The 23809-nt window shown below is 46.2% G+C and overlaps 1 protein-coding gene across 2 annotated transcripts in view; it reads right to left on the reverse strand.

Annotated features, from left to right (window-relative positions):
• Window positions 1-1382: 1382 nt before the first annotated feature.
• MAPKAP1 (MAPK associated protein 1) overlaps window positions 1383-23809 on the reverse strand; it is a 175668-nt gene continuing 153241 nt past the window's right edge. For both annotated transcript variants that reach the window (XM_077305441.1, XM_077305440.1), the window contains 2 exons: window positions 7741-7838; window positions 1383-2028 (listed from right to left, as the gene is read on the reverse strand). In XM_077305441.1, the coding sequence (XP_077161556.1) occupies window positions 1906-2028; window positions 7741-7838 (221 nt within the window). In that variant the 3' untranslated portion in view covers window positions 1383-1905. The remainder of the gene's footprint in view (window positions 2029-7740; window positions 7839-23809) is intronic.

Consider the following 23809-nt stretch of genomic DNA (forward strand, 5'->3'; position numbering starts at 1 on the left):
TAATCATCAGAAAAAAAGAGACCATGTAATAGTTGCTCTAAAACTACAATTAAATAATGCCTCCAAAAATAATGCCTCCAAAATATTTACAAAGTGTCATAAAGACAATAATCAGTCATCACCATACAATACTGTAAATTTGTGTACAACAATACAAACAATAGCTCAGGCAAAAGTCTAACAGGTTAGTTGCAACTGAAGGCCACTTTTGCAGGCATTATTTACTGTAGTTTTAGAGCCACTATTACACAGCCTCTTTTTTCCTCGTGCTTTCCTTACTGTGTACCCCAGTTTTTTATTGTTTTCACAGAATCAGCATTTGTCAGATGGTTATTTAACCTATGCTTAAAAACTTCCAAAGAAGAACCCACCACCTCCCAAGGAAGCCTGTTCCACTGAGGAACTGCTCTGTCAGGAACTTCTTCTGCACGTTTAGCTGAAAATTTTGAATTAATTTCAACCCACTGGTTCTGGTCTGACCTTCTGGAGGAACAGAAAACAACTCTTGAAGAAGTTATCATATCACCTCTTAATCATCTTCCCTCCAGGCTAAACAGGCTAAAATCATCTTCCCTCCAAGCTCCCGCAACCTTTCCTCATACAACTTGGTCTCCAAACCCCTCACTATCTTCATCGCCCTCCTATGGACATGCTCCAGTTTGTCTACATCCGTCAATTGTGGTGCCCAAAACTGAACACAATATTCTTAAGTGAGGTCTAACCAGGGCAAAGTAAAGTGGTGCCATCATTTCACATGACCTGGACATACTTCTATTGATACAGTCTCAAATCCCATTTGCCTTTTTAGCCTCTGAGTCACACTGGTGACTCATGCTCAGTGTATGGTCTAAGACCCACCCCCTTTTTCACATTCTACTATTATGATAAGTCTCACCCACTTACATTTATCACTATTGAAATTCAGTTTATTTTAGCCCAGCTTTCCTGCCTGTCAAGATCATCCTTGGTCCAGCAAGGTCAGTATTGTCTACTCAGAGTGGCAGCAGTTATCCATGGATTTAGGCAGAGGTCTTTCATGTCTCCTACTGCCAGATCCTTTTAAGAGGAGATGCTGGAGATTGAACCTGGGACCTTCTGCATGCAAAGCTGAGGCTCTATCACTGAACCACGGCACCTTCCTAAAGCTGCTTAAATCCTCAGCTCTAGTACCAGGAGCTATGACAGCTGCATGCTTGTGTGCGCTTCTTCTTTCTGTCTTCTGGCCTAATGGGGCAACTGGTTCTTGACAAGTCATGTGGGACTCAGCTATGGACAAGTGCAGCCTCCACAGTGCCTACAATGAACACTTGGGTCTGGAAGAATCCCAGAATGCTTCCTTGCTCCTAACCACACTACGAACATAACCAAACACCCAATAGCCCTTCAGAAAGAGTACATTTGTTTATTAGTAGTAAAAATGGATACATTTGTCCTACAAGTCTGTTTTGTTTTTAAGAAATTTGATCATGTCACAAGCGATACGTCGAGGGGTGTTTTGTGTGTCAGGGCGTTTCAGATGGAGGCTGTGTGTGTGTTTGCGGGTCACTTTGAAGACCCATGACAGCTTTCCTTGTGATTGTACAGTAGAAAGTCCTATGAAAAAGAAAAGAAAGAAGACAACACGCCAAGCCTACAGGGGCCTCTTCGTTGCCCCAGCCAGAGGTTTCGGAAGCCTGGCCACCTGTTCTCGGGTTGATATGGCTCTTAGTTTCCATCGATGAGTGACGCCAGTCGCCTAAAAGCAGGCTTGTCCTGCCAACCTTTAAAAGCACAATTCCTGCCCTGGCTGGCTTCTGCACTCCCAGGCTGTTCAGGACATAGCCTGCTTTGAACTGAGCAGGAAGATTCCTTGCTTTGCTTTTCTGTTTGTTTCTCCAGTTTTGTTCTAGCCCAGCCTAGACCTCGCTACTGTCCTGACTTCTTTTCTTTTTGGAAGCTAAAGCTGGTCCTTCTACTTAGCTTCCTCTGCTTCTGAGCCAAGTAGTCTGCTCGAGCGGTGCTGGCACGGGACTCGAGGATATAATTCACCTAGGAAAGACGGAGAAAGAGGAGTTCAGTCCCAAAGATGCAGTGACACTGGGGACGGGGTTAGATCAAGGAGAAGTGGTACTGATAAAGAAGACGACTTAGCATTTACATGGTATGTTTGGAGTGTTCAAAGCGCTTTGCATATATTACCTTGCTGTAATCCTTACAGACACCTGTAATGAAGATCCTTATTACTGTTATAATTTTTTAGAAATTGTGGAGGTGAGGACTGAGAGGCAGTAGTTTGCCTAAGGCTACCTCCTGAGATTCCCTGAGACTGTACATTAGAAATGTCTAGATAAAAGCAACAATGCTGAGCCAAGCCTACTGGGTGACCTTGGGTTAGGCACAATTCTTAGAGCTGTTCTCACAGAGCAGTTCTGTCAGAGCTCTCTTACCCCATAGGGTGTCTGTTGTGAGGAGATAGATTCGGGTGTGTAGCTGTGTTGGTCTGAAATAGCAGAACAAAATCTGAGTCCAATGACACCTTTAAGACCAACAAAGTTTTATTCTAGGTGTGAACTTTGTGTGCATGCATACTTCCTCAGTCAATGAAACAGGAATATTCAGAGTACAGATATAAGGAGTAAATGACCATGCACATGAAAGCTCTCACTTAGAATAAAACCTTGGTCTTAAAAGTGCCATTGGACTCAAATTTTGTTCTGTTGTGAGGAGAGGAAGGGAAGTCGATTGTAGGCCACTTTGAGAGTCCTTTGGGTAATGAAAAACGGGGTATAAAAAACAACTCTTCTTCTTACTGCCCCATTTAATTTATGTGAGCTAGTGCCCCTTTCTGCTGCAAAAATATGCTAGTCCTTAAAGTGTTGCAACAGTTGTTTGGGTATCAGCAGGATAATATGGCTTTTCTTCTGGGGCTTTTCTTAATGTAATATCACACAGAATCTTTTTACAGTTGTGTGGTGCTGTTTCTAGGGGCGGGGAATGAGAAGAAGGTAAAAAAAAAGGATGAGCAGAACTGTGGTTTACAGACAATGCTTTTTATGCCCCTTGGAACTTTCCTGGTCAACTCCCCAACAAGGCTGCCCCTGTCCCATGCCGGCTTTGTGCCACCTAGGAAACTACCATTGGTCCAGCTCTCATGTGCCAAATGAATGCCAGAAAGGAACTGCTATACTTTCCTCATCTGTTAACCATCTAGCACAGGGGTAGTCAAACTGCAGCCCTCCAGATGTCCATGGACTACAATTCCCAGGAGCCCCTGCCAGCATTCGCTGGCAGGGGCTCCTGGGAATTGTAGTCCATGGACATCTGGAGGGCCGTCCTTTCCTTATGAATCTTGTGCACTCTGCAATTCCTAGGCATGCAGTTATGTTTGGGCACATGTTACTTGATGAAGGCATTTTAAAATGATATTTAACAAGCCAACTCTTCCTTAAATTTATTATCTTCTAGTGCTCGGGCGATAATCACATAGATAATTTTAATGGAAGGTTAATGCAGAAATCAAAAGATAAGGACGCCCTTTGCTCCGCCATTAGGTGGTTAATACGCTGTGGCTTCAGACTCACCCAATTTTATGCACTGTGGAGGATTTGCTCTTCCACAGCAAATGAGGGGCTCGAGGCGGGGGAAAATAGAGGGAGTTTTCATGGTCAATAAAATCCTGGGACTTTTATCTCTTGATCATGTACTTGGGGGGAGGGGGGGGAGGGGAGATATAATTTGAGAATCCTTATCTGATCCTATCTATTCTACTTCCTTTAGCAAGAATTAAAGAATTAATGAGGGAATTTATGATACAAGCCTCAAACCACACATACCAGAGTTCCGTACAAGTTACATTTTGATTATGTTCTGTGTAGTGTGACTTGCTTGCATGAGTCATCTGGAAATCTTACTTACCCTTCCCGCTCCCGTCCAGTTCCCCTCTTCTGACATCTAGGGGTTTTTCTGTGCCCACTGATTCCCAAATTTATGAAGAGAGGCATGCTCCCTCCCCCCAGTTTGAATTGGTGGCACAATTAACTAATGGGGCTGAACAAATCGGACTTTGCCCTGGAGAAGCCCAACCCACTGGGCTTTATGCCACTCTTTGTCCGGGGATGGAAGGGGGCAAACCCAGAGCAGTGACACACACAGAGTTGGAATGAGAGTTGAAACAGGCTCCCTTGGCGAAGGATGGATAATTCTGGGAATGACTGAATGACCCAGCCTGACTCACTGGGGAGGTGTGGCTGAACTGCTTGTCCCTAGACAAGTCTACCTGGAAGCAAGCAAATCTACAGAAATACATTATGAAGATACACATCATCTTCTGTGGGCAAATGCTTTGAAATTCACAGTAGCCAACTTAACTATTCATCAATAAATTAATTTATTTGTTGTGGGGCGTACTAGGAACAGCTCTCGTTCTCAACACAAGTTTTGAAAAGGGTTGCTCCAGGTGGTGCCCACACACTCTCATGTTTATTTTGAAAGTTGGGTTTAAAGTTTGTTTGCTTTTTAAAGGAAGATGAAAATGGCAGGATGCGGAAAACGTATGACTTCCCATGCTTCCGCTGCAATGGATGGACAGCAAGGTATAGATAATCTGGATTTTAACTATTCCTTCCTCTCCTGTTGTTTCATAGAATTAGAGAGGTGAATAGTTCTCAGTAAGGGCTCTACCCCTTCCTACCCCCACAAAAGCTCCCCAGCAATCTGCCCTAAGAGGGCTCCAAGAAGCAACATCAAACATCCTTCCAAGGATGCTAGAGATTTTGGGGGAAACAGCAGCTTAGGGAAGACAAAAGAGGAGGAGGGGGAATATGTCAGTGATAGAAGTTCATGCTTGTTGGTGCAAAAGCAGTTACAGCTCTCCTGCTTGGGTGGTGGGCGAGAACTGAAATTCCTTAGCATATGTCAGTTATTGAGCACTTCCATAAGCTTTACACGGGAAAACCCGTTAAGGACTGGAAATGGCACATAAAGCTTATCACTTGAAAATTTTAAATTGCCATAAAAATAATAGATGGCAGAAAGTTCCGTTTAACCTTCCAGCAGCGTTAGCGTCTTCGTTTCAGAAAGTAAATCAACCAAAGCGTACAGCAAGCTATATTTCCTTAAATAAAAAAAAAGTAAACCCTGGCAATAAAAAAATCATCTTCCCTAAAAAAAAAAATGCAAATATATCTGAATGGAGAGATGGTGCAATGTAGCCCTGCTAAGGGGGCGAGGATCGGCTGCTTTGGCTCGTGAATGACCCTGGGGCTGAGGTTGGAAATATGGGCCCCCGAAAATTATTCAGATGTCAAGAAGGTTGTTGCGGTTTTAATGGAATACTCCTGAAACCTCACCAGTGAAACGACTGGCAGCAATATCCTGCGTTCTGCTCAAAGGGTGTTTCTGCTAGGTATGCAACTTAACTGAAACCTATTCCAGCCCCCAAAGGAATGGAAGGCCATGCCTGTGCTGGATGCCTGCTCCTGATGGTGCAGAAGGTGTGTAAATGCACTTGGGCAAGAGGCAGAAGTGCAGAATTCAGATGAGCAGCATGCCACATCAGCTGCAGCCTATTTATGGCATGGAGTCATCAAATGCCAATCCCTCCCCTCAAGCTGCTCTGGGCATCTGTGACCGGAATGGCCCTGCTTCCAGTCCTCTCTGGCCATGCCTCACTTTTTTCTGGTGGTGAGTTTAAAAGGACCTCCATTTACCCTATCCTTCAAGCAGCTCAGGGCGAAGTACCTGGATCTTCCTTCTGTTCTGTCCTCACAGCGACTGCTCTGTGAAGTAGGTTAGGCTGAGAGAGAGAGCAACTGGTCCAAGGTCACCCAGTGAGCTTCATGGTTTTATAGAGGTTGGAACATGCATGAATCTAGTCCAGCACACTCACTGCTGTGAGCTTTCTGTAGGCATGGAGGGGGGATTTATTTGAATCGGACGTCATTGGCTGAGTTTTACAAATGCTCGTGTAACTCAGTGGTCCCCAACCTTTTTATCACCGGGGACCGGTCAATGCTTGACAATTTTACTGAGGCCTGGGGGGGGGGGGGCGAGGGACATCGCCGCCACCTGAGGCCCTGCTCCACTTGCTTTCCTGTCGGCGCCCCTGACTTCCCACCGCCTGCTGGGGGGCTCTGCCAGCTGCCCAGTGCCATGCCGAGGGGGAGCCCCAGCCATGGTGGCTGCTGGAAAGCACCAAAGGTGAGCCGGCGGCAGAGTGGCAGGGCAGCCCCCGAGGCAGCAGCTGGGAAGGAGGATGAGGAGGAGCCGCGGCCCAGTACCGAATGATCCACGGACTGGTCCTGGTCCCCAGACCAGAGGTTGGGGACCACTGGGCTGTAACTGATTAATGTGAGGTCAGAAAGGAATAACCCTTTGCAACAAATAAGCTAAATGTCTCTTTTGCCCTCTTTTACCATGTGCTGGGTGACCCCCTTGTGCATCATTTAGTATTCAGTATTTTAATACATTTATTTATTTATACCCAGTGTAGTGTAGTGGTTAAGAGCAGCGGCTTCTAATTTGGTGAGCCGGGTTGAATTCCCCACTCCTCCTCCACATGCAGCCAGCTGGGTGACCTTGGGCTAATCACAATGCTGATAGTGATATTCTGACCAAGCAGTCCTGTCAGAGCTCTCTCAGCCTCACCTACCTGACAGGTGTCTGTTATGGGGAGAGGAAGGGAAGGCAATGGTAAGCTGCTTTCAGACTCCTTCAAGCAGTGAAAAGTGGGGTATAAAAACCAACTCTTCTTCTTCTACTTGTTGCACAAGATGGCCTGAATTTGCACACAGGGTTCAGCATCTGATAAGTGTTTTGCATTTTGCTTGCTTTCCCTTTTTTAAAGAACAATTTCCTAGTCTTTAAGCAATGCTCAGTAAAACCTAAGAAATCAGGAAAAGAAGGAAGATTTGAACTAGGCTCCCTGTGGTCAGCAGGCAGGGCTCCAATGCCCACTATACCACTTTGTTTGTTACTATAAGAAGCTACAGACATTATGCAAATTAAGAACCATGATCACCAGCTAAAGAAATCTTAGGCAGTTAACTGTGCATTTTAGTTGATTAAATCTACATATAGCTACATTAGAATTAAAAAAAGAAAGGCAGATTTGGTGTTTAAATGATGTTCACTAGCAGGTATAATTTCAGAAGAGGCATTCCCTTCTGTGTAAGATAAAAAGGAGGACTGTCACTTATAAAAACAGCAGACGGCGAGCACCATCACCTTTGTGGTATCTGCATTTAAAATAATCAATTTTCTTTATGAACCAGCTGCCTGATAACTTGGGGCTACCTTTTTAGTTGATCAACAGATTTTTAATTGCCTAATCAAACTAATAAATTGAATAGACAGAACATCGCAGCCCTGGAAATTAGCAAACGAATGCAGATCTGCATCCCTTACCAAGGTCACAGGGAACTTAGTCCTCCTTGGTACAAATCTTTTCTGTTTTAAGCATTAACTCAGCCCTGTTATTAGAGTAGGATCTCCCCAGTGAAGAATTGTGGAATCTCTTAGTTGTGGAGAATCTACAGTGAGTCCTGGAATCAGGCAGCTACAGACTGATTCTCTGTTTCTGAACCAGGACTGCTGACTGGAGGAGGGAACTGACAGCCCTTCAGGGCAGGGCATATACCCTGCCATCGAGAACCCTCTTGACCCAGAGAATCAGGTGACCCCAGCTTTTGTCAGTCCAGGAACTCAAGAGTATGGCCACCTTGAATCACTGCCCCCTCCCATTTCATTATGGAACCCACATACCTTCAGTACAATCTCGTTGACGGTAGCAGCATCAGACTCAAAGTAGAGATGCTTGTAGTCATGATTGCTTAGATATGTGAGTTTAAATATTGCATGGCCTGTAAGGATTTAAAACAAAGAAACAGAAAAACATGAACATGATGGGAGGGATGCCAGGGTATGAAGAGCCCCCCCCCTCCCACACACAATACTGTTGTCCAAACTTATGACATCTGAGAGTACTTATTTATTTATTTTTGTATTTATATGCCGCCTTTCCCCGAGGGCTCACAGTGGCTCAGAAAAGTTAAAAATACAGTACAATATAATATAATATAAAAAATGTAAAATACAAGCTATCCTTATTTAAAAACAGATAGTGGCAGATGACTCACATGCAACAGTCATTGCTTTGAGACTTATCTCACTGTCATCAGCTTATCATGTGGTACAGGGTAATGCTGTTCACAAAAACATTTCATGAACGTTAAACGTTTGTCTCATTAACTAGATTTGTGGATCATGGCCAGTGACTATTCAATCGATCAATAATCATGGCTGACTAAAATACAGCCACCGCAACACCAGAATCAGGTTTACCTTTAGGGCATGATCTAGTCAAAATGTTTAAGTCCATTGACTTCTATGGGAGATACTTCAACATGCACTCACTATTGAGTCACGTTGGCTGGATCAAGTCTTTAAAGAGGGGGAAGAGTCAGAATTAGTTCATCTTTGAGGAAGCTGATCTCCCTGTATCCATCTGAGTCACAATTCTGAACATGCTGCCTTCCCCCATTAGAAGGTGGTCAACCTAAATCAGTGACTCATGCAGAGGTTTAAGGAGAGGCCTCCTTTGAGAGCAGGCAACGAAACAGCAGCCTACGGTGACTGGAGGGCAACTGGGCCAGAGTAGCTTCAAATACAGAAATGGCTACTCAACAGCAGGTAATTTTGCTGCATCCCTCCCCTGGGAGTGACAAAGTGATCCCATCATACTTTATGCACAATCTGAGCAGAATTACATCCCTCTAGCAGAGGCCAAACAGGAGGAGACAAGAGCAGAGCAGTGACTCATGTAGCGACTCAACAGGCAGCCTTCCCTGGGCATGTTAGGTCTACCAAGACTCTCCTGTTATACAGGACCCAGCCCCGTCTGAGTGCATACCAGCTGATCCCCCCCAGAGAGTCTGCTGTGTCCCAGCACACAGTTTGGGATTTACTGCTCTCAAAACTTTCAGCAAAAGCTTTTGGGCATGACAGAAGGGGGGAGGTAAAAAACCCCACAGATGGTGATCTTCACATACTGCCGGCTGAACAGACGGCGCGAAGGAGCCTGACAGCCTTTCCATGTCATTTCAATTTAAGGCGAGTGGTGTCTTACAGGAGCCGTTGAACTCCTTTCATTAAAGTTCACTCCCCCCCCATCGCATCCCCCCCCCTACACAGGCAAAAAATAAAAATAAGAAAATGCAAATATCCATCAAATGGGTACTTGGGCATGAGGCAGCCCTTAGACTGTACTTCTACTAATCGACCCCATTAGAAACTATTTTAGGAAGCGTTCCTGGTATATAGCAGTCATCTTCAGGGGGGAGGCAATGGGCTTTATTATTATTTTTGTTTTCTACAATGGCTAATTAACCTAGGAATGATCAGAGTTAAAGCTGGCTATTTGAAGTGTAAATGAAGAGGAAGAAGAGTTGGGTTTTTTGTACCCCACTTTTCACTACCCAAGGAGTCTCAAAGTGGCTTACGATCGCTTTTCCTTCCACTCCCCGCAATAGATACCCTGTGAAGTAGCTGGGGCAGGGAGAGCTCCAAGAGAATTTTGAGTGGTTCAAGGTCATCCGGCTGGCTGCATGTGGAGGAGAAGTGGGGAATCAAACCTGGTTCTCCAGAATAGAGGCCCCCACTCTTAACCACTGTATCACATAGAACCACAACATTTAGTGGAAAATAAACCCTTCTATGAAATCTCAGGTCTCACCTTCTGCTAAGGCAGGGGTCATCAAGGCCCGGTGGTGGGCCGCAAAGGCCACGGTACAGAGCCGCCGGCAGCCACGCCTGCCTCCCCCCGCTGGCAGCAAGAAGGAAGGGAAGAGGCAGGCACAGCTGCCAGCATGGCGGTGACGCAAACGCGCATGCGTGCTGTTTCCGCACATGTGCATTAGCGCCACCTGGTGGCGAAAACATGCATGTGTGGCAACTGCGCGTGCGCGTTTTCGCAGCACCCGGGCCGTCGGCTCTTCCCTCACTCCAGAGGCGGTCCCTGACCTGAGGAAGGTTGGGGACCGCTATGCTAAGGGATCTCTGTGGCTCATTTCCCCGCTTTAACAAGCATTTTAAAGACAGTGGGGTTCTCCTCCACCTACAGCAGGGGTAGTCAAACTGCGGCCTTCCAGATGTCCATGGACTACAATTCCCATGAGCCCCTGCCAGCGAACGTCTGGAGGGCCGCAGTTTGACTACCCCTGACCTACAGTTTCTAGTGCAGCCTTTTTCAGCCTTTTGACCATGGAGGAGCCCCTGAAATAATTCAGACTTTTTGGGGCCCCAGAACTGGGCTGGAAGAGGTCAGCTGGCCATGTCTCCCTGCCATGCCCAAGAGGGCTGGTGAGAGAAGGGATGTGATTTAACACAGGATTAGGCATTCCTTGACGTGACGAAGGGGCGAACTAGCCTATTGCAGAGGTATGATGATTAGGCATTCAAGGCAAAACCAGGTGTCCATGCTCCGTCCCCTTTCCCAGACATGGTAACCACGCAAGATCAATGGAAGTGGCTGGTTCTCTGCTTTCACAGCAATACTGAGATCACCTTGGGGCTGAGTCCATTAAGACAGGATATAGGGGAAAGTCTGGGGAGTACCTGGGGAATATCTCTCTCTCTCTCTCTCTCTCTCTCCCCTCTGACTTCCAGCTCCACATTTTTTCATTTCCACACATTAAATCTGGGCAGGACCACAAGGAGCCTTTTAAAATTGCACAAACAGTGCAATCTGACAGACAGCTTGCTGCCCCTACTTTAAGGTAAGGAAGTTCCACAGCTGTGGGGCAACTATGAATCCCCACTACATTTCCAGGGGACATAGATGATGCTATCAAAACCATCAGGCATGCCAAGTATCCTTCATTCGTATGAAAATTCATGCACTGGCAATTAAGATTTAGCATATAATGCTCATTGCTCCATTTTCTCTTTAATGCATTCAGTCCAAAGGTCCAGCTTAACTCATCTACACCATAACAGTTGCACTTTGCTGTAGATTTATCCTTTACTTCCTTTTCCCGGAGGGGACCCAATTTGAAATCTTATTTACAGTAGCTAATTTTCCAGACCTCTGAAAAATAAACTGATATATGGGCAGCTAACTAGAGACCTCGATATTTCATCCCAGCATGTTAATTAAACACTATTATCACACGCTAATCAGAACTTATGAATTCTCTATTGAAAAACTGGCAAATGATCAAAACCCAGACTTTAAATCACTGAAGAGAAGGAACAAAAAGCCAAGAATTCCTTAACTGGAAGTTAATAGGTAGAATAATATATTCATGGCTCTCTGGTGCTAGGAAACCACATTCTTAAACATTCCTGAAGCACAACGAACAGAATACATGAGAGATGAGACCCTTTGTCAGATGGCTACATCTTCTGAGGCTAATTGGTGGTGGCCCCTTGTCTGTGGGATTTCTCCCCCACTACCAAAAAAAGAAGACATCAAGTCTGTATACTCAGCCCATTCAGAGGAGCTGCGTAAAACATTCCTGGTTTTTGTTATACAGAATTTATTTACTTACCTTGCCAGATGATTTTGATTATTTTTGGATAATGGTATTTGACTGATTAAATTATTAAACATTTCATTTTTATACTGTAGGACTCTCAAGTCCCATTTATGGAGACACAAAACCATCAAGATAGACCAGCAAATGTATGCATATCCAAAATGTACAAAATCCCTGAGGAAGAGCCAGTGGATCTATGCAAGGATGATGGTCTAGATCAGGGGTAATCAAACTGCGGCCCTCCAGATGTCCATGGACTACAATTCCCAGGAGCCCCTGCCAGCGAATGCCGGCAGGGGCTTCTGGGAATTGTAGTCCATGGACATCTGGAGGGCCGCAGTTTGACTACCCCTGGTCTAGATGACCCAGATTCTAATTCTGGCTAAAGTCTAAGAACCTGCCTTACACTGACTCAGAGCACTGGTACATTTAGCCCAACGCTGTCTACTTTGAATGGTAGCATCTTTCCTAGATCTCTGCCAGAGAAGAGATGGAATTGAACCTATGAACTTCCACATGAGCTCTGCCACCAAGTAATGGGACTTCTAAAGCTGTGACCAGCCAGGGACTCCCTAACTGGTCATTGAGAAAGGGCTGTGTGTAAACTCAGATGGATCTTGGGGATAGCAGCCTAATTGTTTACAGTGCATTTTGAGTGGAAATGGATGTACTCGTTGTCTCTGTTGATCCTTCTGCTAAGCCCAGAATGCAGAATTATACAGCAAGTCCCTTCATGTACATTATCACACCATGATCCCTGCAAGAAGTAGTCTGTACTCTCATCCCCGTACTGTAGATGGAGCAGTTGAGAGAGTGCCTTCCCAAGGCCACAGGCAAGGTTCAATCCAGGGGTGTAGTGGTTAAGAGTTGCACCCTTGAATCAGGAGAACCTGGTTTCATTCCCCACTCCTCCTTCACATGCAGCCAGCTGCATGACCTTGGGCCAGTCACAGTTTTCTCAGTGCCCTCTCAACCTCACCTACATCACAGGGTGTCTGCTGTGCGGAGAGGAAGGGCAGGCAATTGTAAGCTGCTTTGAGACATCTTTGAGTAGTAAAAAGTGGGGTTCAAAAAACTAGTTCTTTTTTGCTTCTGAGACACCTTGCCACATAGTATGCTTTTAAACAATTATGCTGAAGTCATTAGATTCCATGAAACATTAGCATTTTTTTTCAAAACCTTCATATGCTCAGAGAGCCATTTCCTTATTCATCTGCCAAGCTTTGTCTGCACATCTTTCATGGATGCCCTTCCTTGTTGGAGAAAGACTCTGGGTCATGGTCAGGGGGTGCATTCTTAGCTCTTTTATTTATATGGTGGTGGTGAAAGGTGCCTTCAAGTCACAGACCCTGTAGGGTTTTCAAGGCAAGAGACTTTCAGAGGTGGTTTGCCATTGCCTGCCTCTGCACCGTGAACCTAGACTTCCTGGGTGGTCCCCCATCCAAATACTAACCTGCTTAGCTTATGAGAACTGATGAGATCTGGCAATCTTCCCTCGAGGGCTAATGGAGGCACAAGGAAAGAGCTCTGCTTTCCAAAGCCTCTAGAAAACTGTGCAAGGTTGAGATCTTCCTCACATCCTCAGGAAGCCCCTTCCATAACAGAGGGGCAGCCACAAAGAAACCATGAGCCCCTGCAGCAACCGGGGGGCGGGGGACAAATAGTAAACCCTTTGGAATCGATCTGGGTGGACACAGTCTCAGACACCAGTGTCCTGCCTCATGAAGGGCACCTTGAACTGCACATGGCAAGAAACTGTCAGCCTGTTTAACAAACCCAAATTTGGGGTGACATGTTCAAAACACTTAACCCCCAGCCAGTGTAGCGAACTTAAATTTGGGGTGACATGTTCAAAACACTTAACCCCCATCAACAGTCCAGCTGCCGCCATCTGCACCAACTGCAGCTTCTGCTCCTGTCTTCAAGATCTCGAGGCCCGCCGGTGAAGCCCGTTGGCTCACACCAGCGATGGGGCTCAACAGTCCCCGGGGGCTGTCACACGACTGGCAACTATCACTGTGGGTGGACAGAGGAAGTCTGCCTGCCGTAAACGGACTTCCCAGCAAGGAATCCCTGAGAAGCTTGCAAGGACTCCTTAGGAACGTCATTTGAATAGAGCACAGCTTGCCTTCTGATCTAGAAATCATCAAGACTGGCCTCCTGAGGCGAGGAACACAATACAGGCAGCAAAATGCCACAAGTGCTGCAAAAATTAACAACCATTGGTGGTTTGGGTGAGCAAAACCGCTTAAAATGAGCTGCTTTTTTTCTTTCAGTTTGGGGGGCTTGGAATCAATTAAAAAACAAACAAATTGCGAACTAGTTGCCCATTAGGGCCATTGAAGTGGTGCAGTGGCAAGGGGGAAAGGACTGGGATCTGGAGCGGGGATTTTGTGTCCAGCAGCATTGACCAGGGGCCATATTTGGCAGGCAGCAACCCCAGTTGACTGGCTCTTGTGCTCTAAGCATGCACGGAGCATCGGAGAAAGGCTGCTGATCCTGGCCCTTCTCTCTTTTAAATCCGGTGATTTATCTCGTCTCTTCTCCTCTAGTATTTCACAACTGACAGAAGCCGAACACGGAACTTTATTTCAGTTTCTTATTTTTGGCTTTTTTAAGGAGTCAGCCATTTTCAGAGGCCATTACAGAGTCAGAAATGTCAATAACCCTTATTGCGGAGAGACTAACAAGAGGAAAGGTTTCAATCCATCACGGCAGGCAGAGGGTGAGCGCACACCCTTCTCGGACTGCCCAAGACCTGGTTTCTACAGCCAGTGTTGCTCTGAACCTTCTCATAAAAGCACTTTTAAAGTTAACGTTCTCAGTTAAATGACCAGTGCTGCCAGCATGGGAACCTTGACTGGGCCATGGATTCCTGACATGCATTTAAACACAACAGGGTGTTGTCTGCGTCTTTTGTAATTACTGCGAGCGTCACCAATATATATTTCACCATTAAAGTAATCTGGCAGGTAAGTCTTACCTTGAAATCACATTCTATTTCACTTGGTAGTGAGTTCCAAGGGCCAGTTGCAATATTATTCCTCCCTTTGGTTGGGGTTTAAATCTGTTTATTTCAACAAATGCTTCCCGACTATTATCAAAAACATTTAACGGGAAAACTGGAACCTAATATTAATTTGGCAACTGCCAAAATTATCTTATTCCTAAAAGTCTGTCTTGAAAAGAACACAATATGCCAACCCTCGCCTGGGCTAATTAAGTAGCAAGAAGGGCTGCACTGCAGATTTACAGGTCCTGAAAAGTGATTTAAGGAACAAGAGCCAAAACGACTTTTCTGCAGAACTGGGTGAAGTTTATGTCCAAATCTCACACTGTTAACGGCGGAGTGAAATATTCGTTTGGCAAAACGATCAAATTGGCACTTTGCTTTGCCGCTATTCGGGCCAGACATGTGTTTGTGGACTGTGAAGAGGTAAATTGATTTCCATCTCCAGGAGTACTTAGAGGACATGATATATGGGCTTGGAAGCCAGGTTCCTGATGGAATGGCACCGCAAGGGTCTTCCAGAGTCTGAGACAGGTTTCAATATTTTTCATCTCCTCTGCATAAAAAAAAAATGATTCCAAGGAGCAATGAAAACAAAGACATTCTGGCCAACATAATGTGTAGGAAAATAATTGGGTTCCCATTGCACAGTGACTCTGTGAGCCTTGTAGGTTAACCTTTTCTGGGGATGTGTTCAAAGGGTCTCTTGTGCTGTGGCAACTAAGAGGATGCAAAGCTACCTGGGGCATCTTCTCTCTGTTTCTACAGCCAAGAAAATATGAGCCAGAGCCGCTTCTAAAGAGGGTGATGCTTTTATTTGATTAGTACTCTCCAATTAGATTGTTTTAATGTTGATGTTTGTAATTATGATACGCTGTATGTATAAGATTGTAATGGCCTTTGGCCACAGATGATAAACTTTATCGTATCGTATTTACCTCTGCTTCTAGAGGCCCTTAAGCAATCCACCTGTAAAGGCTCAACCATACCGCCCCTCTGCAATATGGAAGTAACAATGCTAGCTTATATAATCATAGAATCATAGAGTTGGAAGGGACCTCCAGGGTCATCTAGTCCAACCCCCTGCACAATGCAGGAACTCACAACTACCTGCCCACCCACTGTGACCCCCATGTCATGCCCAAGTGATCCCTCCACTAAAAATCTCCAGATTTCAGCCTGGCCTGGAGGACGTTCACCTACCATCCTATAGCGGTGATTAGCAATTCCCTGGGTATGCAAGGAAGGACCACAAAAGACAAACACTGGCACATCCCTTCCTGCCCACCCACACAATCTACCTAAGTTCATAAAATCAGCATTTCTGTCAGAAGACGATCTAGCCTCTGCTAAAAAACTTCCAAAGACAAACCCACCACCTCCCAAGGAGGCCTATTCCACTGAGGAGCTGCTCTGTCAGGGACTGCTTTTGGACGCTTAGCCGAAAATTCTTTTGAATTAATTTCAACCCAATGGTTCTGGTCAGACCTTCCAACAGGAAAATGGTCCTGGTCTGCTTCTTGCTGATCATGACAGAAGTGCTGTCAGCTGCTTGGATGTGCTCTGGCAGAACCCTGAATTTCTCCTTAGGAAAGCAAGTGATATTTAAGAGCAGCCAGTAAGCAGTGCTTGGAGGACACAGGACATTCATGAATTTCAGGGAAGATCAAACATATATTTATCTTTCCAACTGGAGGTATTCCATGCTAAATCAACATCTTAGCTACCTAGTGACCCCATTATATTTTTAAGCTATTCTTTAAAACAGGCGTAGTCAACCTGCGGCCCTCCAGATGTCCACGGACTACAATTCCCATGAGACCCTGCCAGCGAACGCTTAAAAAAAAAGCTACAGAAGTCCCAGCCAAAAGGCATGCTGGCCAACAGTGGAATAGTTCAGCGGAATAGGCTGCCTAAGGAGGTGGTGAGCTCCCCCTCACTGGCAGTCTTCAAGCAAAGGCTGCATACACACTTTACTCGGATGCTTTAGGATGCTTAGGGCTAATCCTGCGTTGAGCAGGAGGTTGGACTAGATGGCCCGTATGGCCCCTTCCAACTTTATGATTCTATGATTCTAACAGATTAGCGGGCTGTAAAATAGGGCGAGTGAACCTATCAGCAGATCAGCTCTATTAGCCGTGAGAACACAATGGAATCTCCATGTACCGAGGCAGCATGTCTCAGAGTATTAGATTCTATGAACTAGCATGCTCTGCTTTGTGAGTGTCTCAGGGGCATCTGACACCAGAACACTGAACTTTGGTCTCCTTGGCACAGTAATTTCTACATCCGGCATAGTAATTTCTACATCCTTAAGAACCACTTTGTGGTCCGGCGTGGGATTAGAGGAGCACGTCTCCAACGTGAGCTTTGAAAGGATGTTGGTACTTCAACGGAGACCAGAAAGAGTTAAACATAAATGGAAAACGACCAATATATCCATCTCCCTGTGCTGTAAAAGCCACGTTCCTGTACCTTGCTGATTTATTTAAAATACTGAAAACAGAATTAATGAGAAGAGACGCTTTGCTTCTCCAGTAACTCGCCTTTGAGAGCTGGCTTGATGTAGTGGTTAAAAGCAGGAGCCTCTAAACTGGAGAATGGGGTTTGATTCCCCACTCCTTCTCCATGGGCAGCCAGCTGGGTACCCTTGGGCTAAAGGTAAAGGTATCCCCTGTGCAAGCACCAGGTAATGTCTGACCCCTGGGGTGACGCCCTCTAGTGTTTTCATGGCAGACTCAATACGGGGTGGTTTGCCAGTGCCTTCCCCAGTCATTATCGTTTACCCCCCAGCAAGCTGGGTACTCCTTTTACCAACCTCGGAAGGATGGAAGGCTGAGTCGACCTTGAGCCGGCTGCTGGGATCAAACTCCCAGCCTCATGGGCAGAGCTTCAAACAGCATGTCGGCTGCTTTACCACTCTGCGCCACAAGAGGCTCTAACCTTGGGCTACAGGTGGCCAAAGGCTACCCAACAGACCTCATGTGTCTCAAAGGGGTTTACAATCACCTTCCCTTTCTCTCCCCATGACAGACTTCCTGTGAGGTAGGTAGGCTGAAAGTGCTTTGAGCATTGTGAGTGGTCTAAGGTCACCCAGCTGGCTGCATGTAGGGGAATGGGGAATCAAACGTTGTTCTCCAGATCAGAGGCCACTGCTCTTCAACCACTACACCAAACTGGTTTTCTGCACCACAGAGGATGCTGGTCATTATAGCTGGTGAAACAGCAGGCAGCTGAAGCTGGGACACAGCCAAGGCCATCGATCTTTCAAGTCCTGGGAAGTGCATCACCCCAAGGGGCCAGCTCCATCCCACTGGATCCTCTCTGCTGTTCCCCTGAAGTTGAGGATGGGGCTTCCTGTCTGCCTGACTTAGCTACTTGCTTTTGGGAGGGAGGCACGCACAGGCTAATTCTAGGTCAACCACAATTTAAGCAATTGTCTAATTTTAATGTTTAAAAGGATGATAGAAGATCAACTCCCCTCCTTATAAGGCAGACTAGATCCACTCCCTTATAAGGCAGTTTTTCCAGAAGACTATCAGTCAGCAACCTCATTTATTTTGGTATCTATTTCAGCCTGGCCTTCCTCCAAGCAACTCAAGGCGATGTAACATGGTTCTCTCCTCTTTTTTAAATTATCCCATGAGGTAGGTTAGGGTGTTTAAGGAATCTAAAGCAATGGCTGTTATTGAAAGTGTTTCCCCTGTTCCTACAGGCAGGTTCTCATGAAGATGATACCATCATCAGACGATTTAGTTCAGCATTGTCTTCCCTGACTGGCAGAGGATCTTCAGGCTTTCCTAATGTCTGCTGAGATGGTTTGACTGAAGATCCAAGACACTGTTTGCAGAGCAAATGCTCTACCACTGTTATGGACCCACCCCTGCAATTCCACTACCTAATGCCATCTTTATTGCATGGATCACTGTGGCAAGGTGCTCTGGGGACAGATAGGGCGCTAGTAGCCTCACCTGGTGCAGATGGAAAAACGCTGTGTGGGCTAGTGTAGTCACACACATATTCCTGGCCTCGGGCGAGATCGTAAATTAGGCTCAGAAGGTGCACTTCCTGATCTGACCCCTTCCTTCCCAACCACAGGACCTCCGTCTTGGGGTGGCGTTGAGCTTCAGGCGACTCTACTCCAACTATCCAGCTATGGCTTCCAAATACCTTGCACATGTATCCAGGGGGGAGTCCAGGTGACCATCCATCTGGAGATAGAGCTGGGTGTCATCCACATATTGTTGACAATCCAGCCTGAAACTCCGAGCCAGCTGGGTCAGAGGGTGCATAAAGATGTTGAAAAGCCTGGGGGAGGGAATTGCCCCTTGTGGAACTCCATAAGCAAGTTGAAAGGGGCAGGACATCTCTTCCCCCACTCAACCCTCTGGATCTGGTTCCGGAGAAAGGAGATCAGCCACTGAATGTCTGTCTCACGTATCCCAGCATTGGCAAGGTGGTGGGCTGACAACTCATGGATGACAATGTAGTACATGACTGACAGATCTAACAACACAAGGATAGTCGAACTGCCCCTATTCAGCTGGCATCAAAGATCATCCACCAGAGTGACCAGCACTGCCTCCACTCCATGGCTAGGACAAAAGCCAGAGTGGTATGGATTGAACTGATCCGCAGCAGCCATTTCAATGACCTTACCCAGAAACACAAGGTACAAGGCCACGAGGTAGCTGGCCAGGTCCTGTAGATCAAGCATTGGTTTCTTCAGTAAGGGACAAACCACTGCCCCTTCAGTGACTCTGCTAACTCCCCGGATGACAGGGAGAGGTTGGCAACTTCCCCAATAGGGCCTCTGCTGGTCACCTGTTTCAAGTAACCAAGATGGACAGGGATTGAGGGGGTGCCCTCACCGACCCTAGCAACTAGTCCACTTCAAGAGCTGCCTGAAGCCATCAAATGTCACCTCCCGAGATGGCCACAGAGCCTACAGTTCCTTTTTTGTATCATATGTGGCAAGTAGCTCACAGCGGAGCGACAAGACTTCATGCTTATATTATGGTCAGTGGAAAAGGTATCACAGAGATATTTTACTCCATAAATATTGAGTCAGCTGGTTGGCTCATCTAGGTCAGTACTGTCTGCTCTGAGATCCATCTGAGATCGTTTCAACTGGAACTGAACCTGGGACCTTCTACATACTGTCAAGCCACAGGCTAACAAGCATTAATTCTCACCACTGCCAAGAACTGCTAAAGGGTGTCAAAGAACCAATATTGGAACAAAACCCCCCCTTTTTGTGCCGGAGCTAGGGATGTGGGGGCGGAGTCTTCCACTGGCCAGGCAACCATTGGCTGGTATCCCTTTTCAAGAAGCCCTCACCTCTCTGCGAGCCCCGAGCCCCCTTGTTTGGGAAGAGATGATAAATAAATCAAATTCCACTAAGCAGCCTTTCCACAGTTGCAGTCGGGCTCCTCCGATGCGTCTGCACCTCATCAATCACACCATTGTCTGCTTGAGAGGCGAGCCTTGTAAATGTCATATCCACTCAAGCCCAAGGAGAAGCAAATCCGAATGCAGCAAAGGAGTTTTAATTGGATAGTGTAATTAAACTGAGGGGGGAAAAAAACAGACCCAGCAGGCTGACTTTGACAGGATAGATGAAGACCCCCTTTTAATAGGGCTACAAAACATATTTGTTAAAGAGGATGAGGCAACGCTCACTTCCTGATGGTGCTCCACAGCAATTTGCATGAAAAGGCCCTTCTGGAATGGAGGCGTTTAATAGGCAATAGGAAGATCTGTTGGGGTGGGGGGAGGAGACACTAGCCTCTCAGTGCTTGGATCCGGCCTTGAAACGTTTGAAGACTGTGCTTCTGAGCATGAACAGAGAGCACCAACAATACAGTAAGCTGCTTTGGGTCCCTTGAGGTGTGGGAGGTACCTCTTTGGAGGCACTGGAGAGCCGATTTGGTGTAATGGTTAAGAGCAGCAGCCTCTAATCTGGAGAACCGGGTTTGATTCCCCACTGCTCCACATGCAGCCAGCTGGGTGATCTTGGACCAGTCACAATTCTCTTAGAACTCTCTCTGCCTCACTTGCTGCACACGGTGCCTGTTGTAGAGGAGAGGAAAGGCAGTTGATTGTAAGCTCCTTTGGGTAGTAAAAAATGAAGTACAAAAACCCAGTTCTTCTTCTTTGCCCTCTCTCTGTATTTTATTTACCAGCATCCTACAGTTTTTAGTACGCAGTTCCCAAAGTTATATTCTATTTAATAAAAACACAGTCACTCCAAAACATTGTTACTACGTTGGGGGGAGTTCACACCATGAAGAACCACACAGGAGCTGCTTAAACCTTACCCCAGTGGCATCGATCACTATGTAATGACCCGCCTTGTCCCAAATCAGGGTTACTACCTCTCCACAACCACAGATGTCCAGAGAAGCTGACTAAGAAAGTAGTGCTGTGTAGGGATGTGCGGCTCAGCTCGTCTGCCTCTGTAATTACTGAAGCCCGAGGCCAGTGCCACAGCGCAGAGAGCAGTGGTGCTGGCCTCCTATGTGCTGACTTGGGCTTCGGTGGTTGCCGTGGTGGCCGAGCCGAGCCGCACATCCCTAGTGCTGGGTGCTGAAGGCTGCAGGGGACTGCTGCTGCATGTGGCAAAAGGTACCATGAGGTTTGCTCTTAGGAGGCCCTTCCTCGGCTCCAGGTAATCTGAAACCCTACTCTTGCAATCTTGAAGGACCAAGAGTTCCAAAAAAACAAGCTGAACCATTTCATAGGACGGGTGGGCAGGAGGTTACCCATTATGGCTTGACCATGAATAGTGTTGTCAGGTCAGTCAGACCAGCTGGTAGGGGATGGGGAGGAACTTACTGGGAGCTAGAAGTGACGAACCAGGAAGTGAACCAGGAAGTCCCTGCATCTCCCGGAAATTGTGTAGCACATTGAGGATGTCAAGTGGTGATGCTCAGGTTTGTGGGCCAAACCTCTATAGTAGATCTAGCTTCTTATCATAGAGTTTTGGCCAAAATAGAGCGTCACACACCAATGTCTCTATGTCACTTCTGGATAAGTTCCCTCAGTTTCTTAGAGCCTTAAAATGGGGGGGGGGGGGAGGAGAAAAAGCTCCAAACTGGGGGATCCCCTGACTCCAACTGAGGATTGGCAACCCTACCCATGAAGGAAAAAACACAGTACTAGAAAGTCACACTAACAAGAAGATGCATCCATAGTTCACTCATAAGCAATGGGACCATTACACCTTAATGAGTCTCAGTCTGGCCAGCTAGCTCTAGCATATCTTGATAGTCTAATGACTGCACCTGTTTCATAAATGTGGTTTCCAAACCTGCACATTCCTTTTGTGCCACACATCTTGAGGTAGCTTAACTGAATGTGTGGAGAAGCCCTTAGCTACGTAAATATACTTTAAGTATTCCATTGACTTCGGCTGCATTCCAATCGTGAATGACATAATCAGATCACGAGCATATTTGATTCCTACTACACCCCATGAGTAGCATCCTAGCACAAAATGGTAACTTTGGCTTTGTTTGCAATGTTTAAGAAAAAAATAAGAAAGGGGGGAGGGGAGGAGAATTGGAGGTTGTTAATTTGGCTATCACTTACCAGCCAGTTTGAATTCTGCTGGAAAAGCTATTTTCGTGCAGATGTGGAATGCACCGGGAAAGACTGACTCGTGTAGCAACATCAATCAAAACGTCGGCTCTCTTGGCAGGTCTCGACAGTGAGGTGGGTTCAAAGGTTGCAGGATAAAGGAAAGGGGGGGGGGACTCTGGTTCAGCTCTAATATGCCCTCGCTGGAAGTCTTGCAAAAGGTACCTACCCCCTTCTGTATTAGGCAGCTTTCATTAATCTTCTTGCCATCTTCCTTAACTAGCCATGCAGAACCGCTCGATAGCAAGACACATAATGGGGAGGCCCTGTGCCTATTACCAGGTTAACATTCTGTTAAGCCCCAGCACAACAATGGAATAGGAATCTCAAGGAAATCTTAAAGCCGCAAGCCGCACCACCAGCAATTAAATTACTACTTGGAGCCACCAATGTGTGCGTGAACCCATAGAGAAAAAGCGGCCTTTGTTTGACCCGCCTGAGAATTGAAGCTACTCATGGCAGCAATAGCCTTTTAAATAGTATTGGTTATAAAAAAAGATGACTTTTCCTTGGTGTGGTAAATACTGTTTTGTTCAGGAAGTCATGCTGGGAAACAAACTGGAGTACACACTCAAAAGGAGAAGCAAATCAGTTGTGGTCTCTTGTCTAACCTGGAGCTCGGCAATAAAGTCTCCAGATAGTCTGCTGAGTGCTACCATGTGGGTGGCGCAAGCCTGTGCGCAACTTCAGAGTCACCCAAGAAGTTAGATGGGGAGGGGAAGGCAGAAAGAAGGGTTGCAATGTCATGAATTTGAGGTGAGGGGGTAGGCAGAAGCCAAAAAGGAAGAGGAACTCCCATCATGTAAGACCTGAAAAGGTCGTAAGGACATTCCTTCCCAGAGTTCAGGATATCTTCTGAAGTCTTTCTTTGTGTGCCCTCATTTTTAACAAGGGTGCTTCAGGTGTTCCGCTTCTGGTTCAAAGGCTGTTACAGGGTTTGGACTGGTGTGACTGCTCCTGCTGGCCATATAACTGGTTTTGGGCGGTCATGATTTTAGCAGTTCTGTTCTTTTAAGCTTTGTTGCAAGCTGCCCTGGAGATTCTCCTTCATAAGGTGGAACAGGTGCCAGTGTTTTGATAAAAGGTGGGACTTGGAGCACGTACACGAATGGCTGAAAAATGATAAAACAAGACCCAGGGTCCTCAGACAGAGAAGAGTCTTTCCCAGCATTGCAGGATCTTTTAACCAAAAATGCCGGTGATTGAGCTGGAGACCTTCCGCATGTAGAACATAAGCTCTGTCAATGAGCCATTGGTGAAGCCAGGCAACATTTCATCCTGGTAGACACTGTCTCACTGAAAGGTTGGGACTACCAGATTAGCACAATGCTGCTACACCCATCACTGTCTATGGTCTATACATGGGGCAATCTTTCTGAAAAGGGCAATAGCTTGCGGAACTGAAGGCCAACCCTCCTCTTCCTTCAAACAATGTAAAGAGACATTAAGAGAATCAGATTTCCTTTAAATTACACCATTCCCCGAGAACATAATTGCATTAAGCTTATTAGGTTGCTTCCTTAAGACTTTATATTATGTACACTTAATTGAGATACAGGGCTCTTTTTGGGCAATAAAAATGGCAGCTCCTTTATTAAGGTTTAAATCTTACATCTTAACGACAGGACGCTTCCCCTCAAGATTC

Source organism: Paroedura picta, chromosome 12, assembly GCF_049243985.1.
Source record: "Paroedura picta isolate Pp20150507F chromosome 12, Ppicta_v3.0, whole genome shotgun sequence".
Lineage (NCBI taxonomy): Eukaryota > Metazoa > Chordata > Lepidosauria > Squamata > Gekkonidae > Paroedura > Paroedura picta.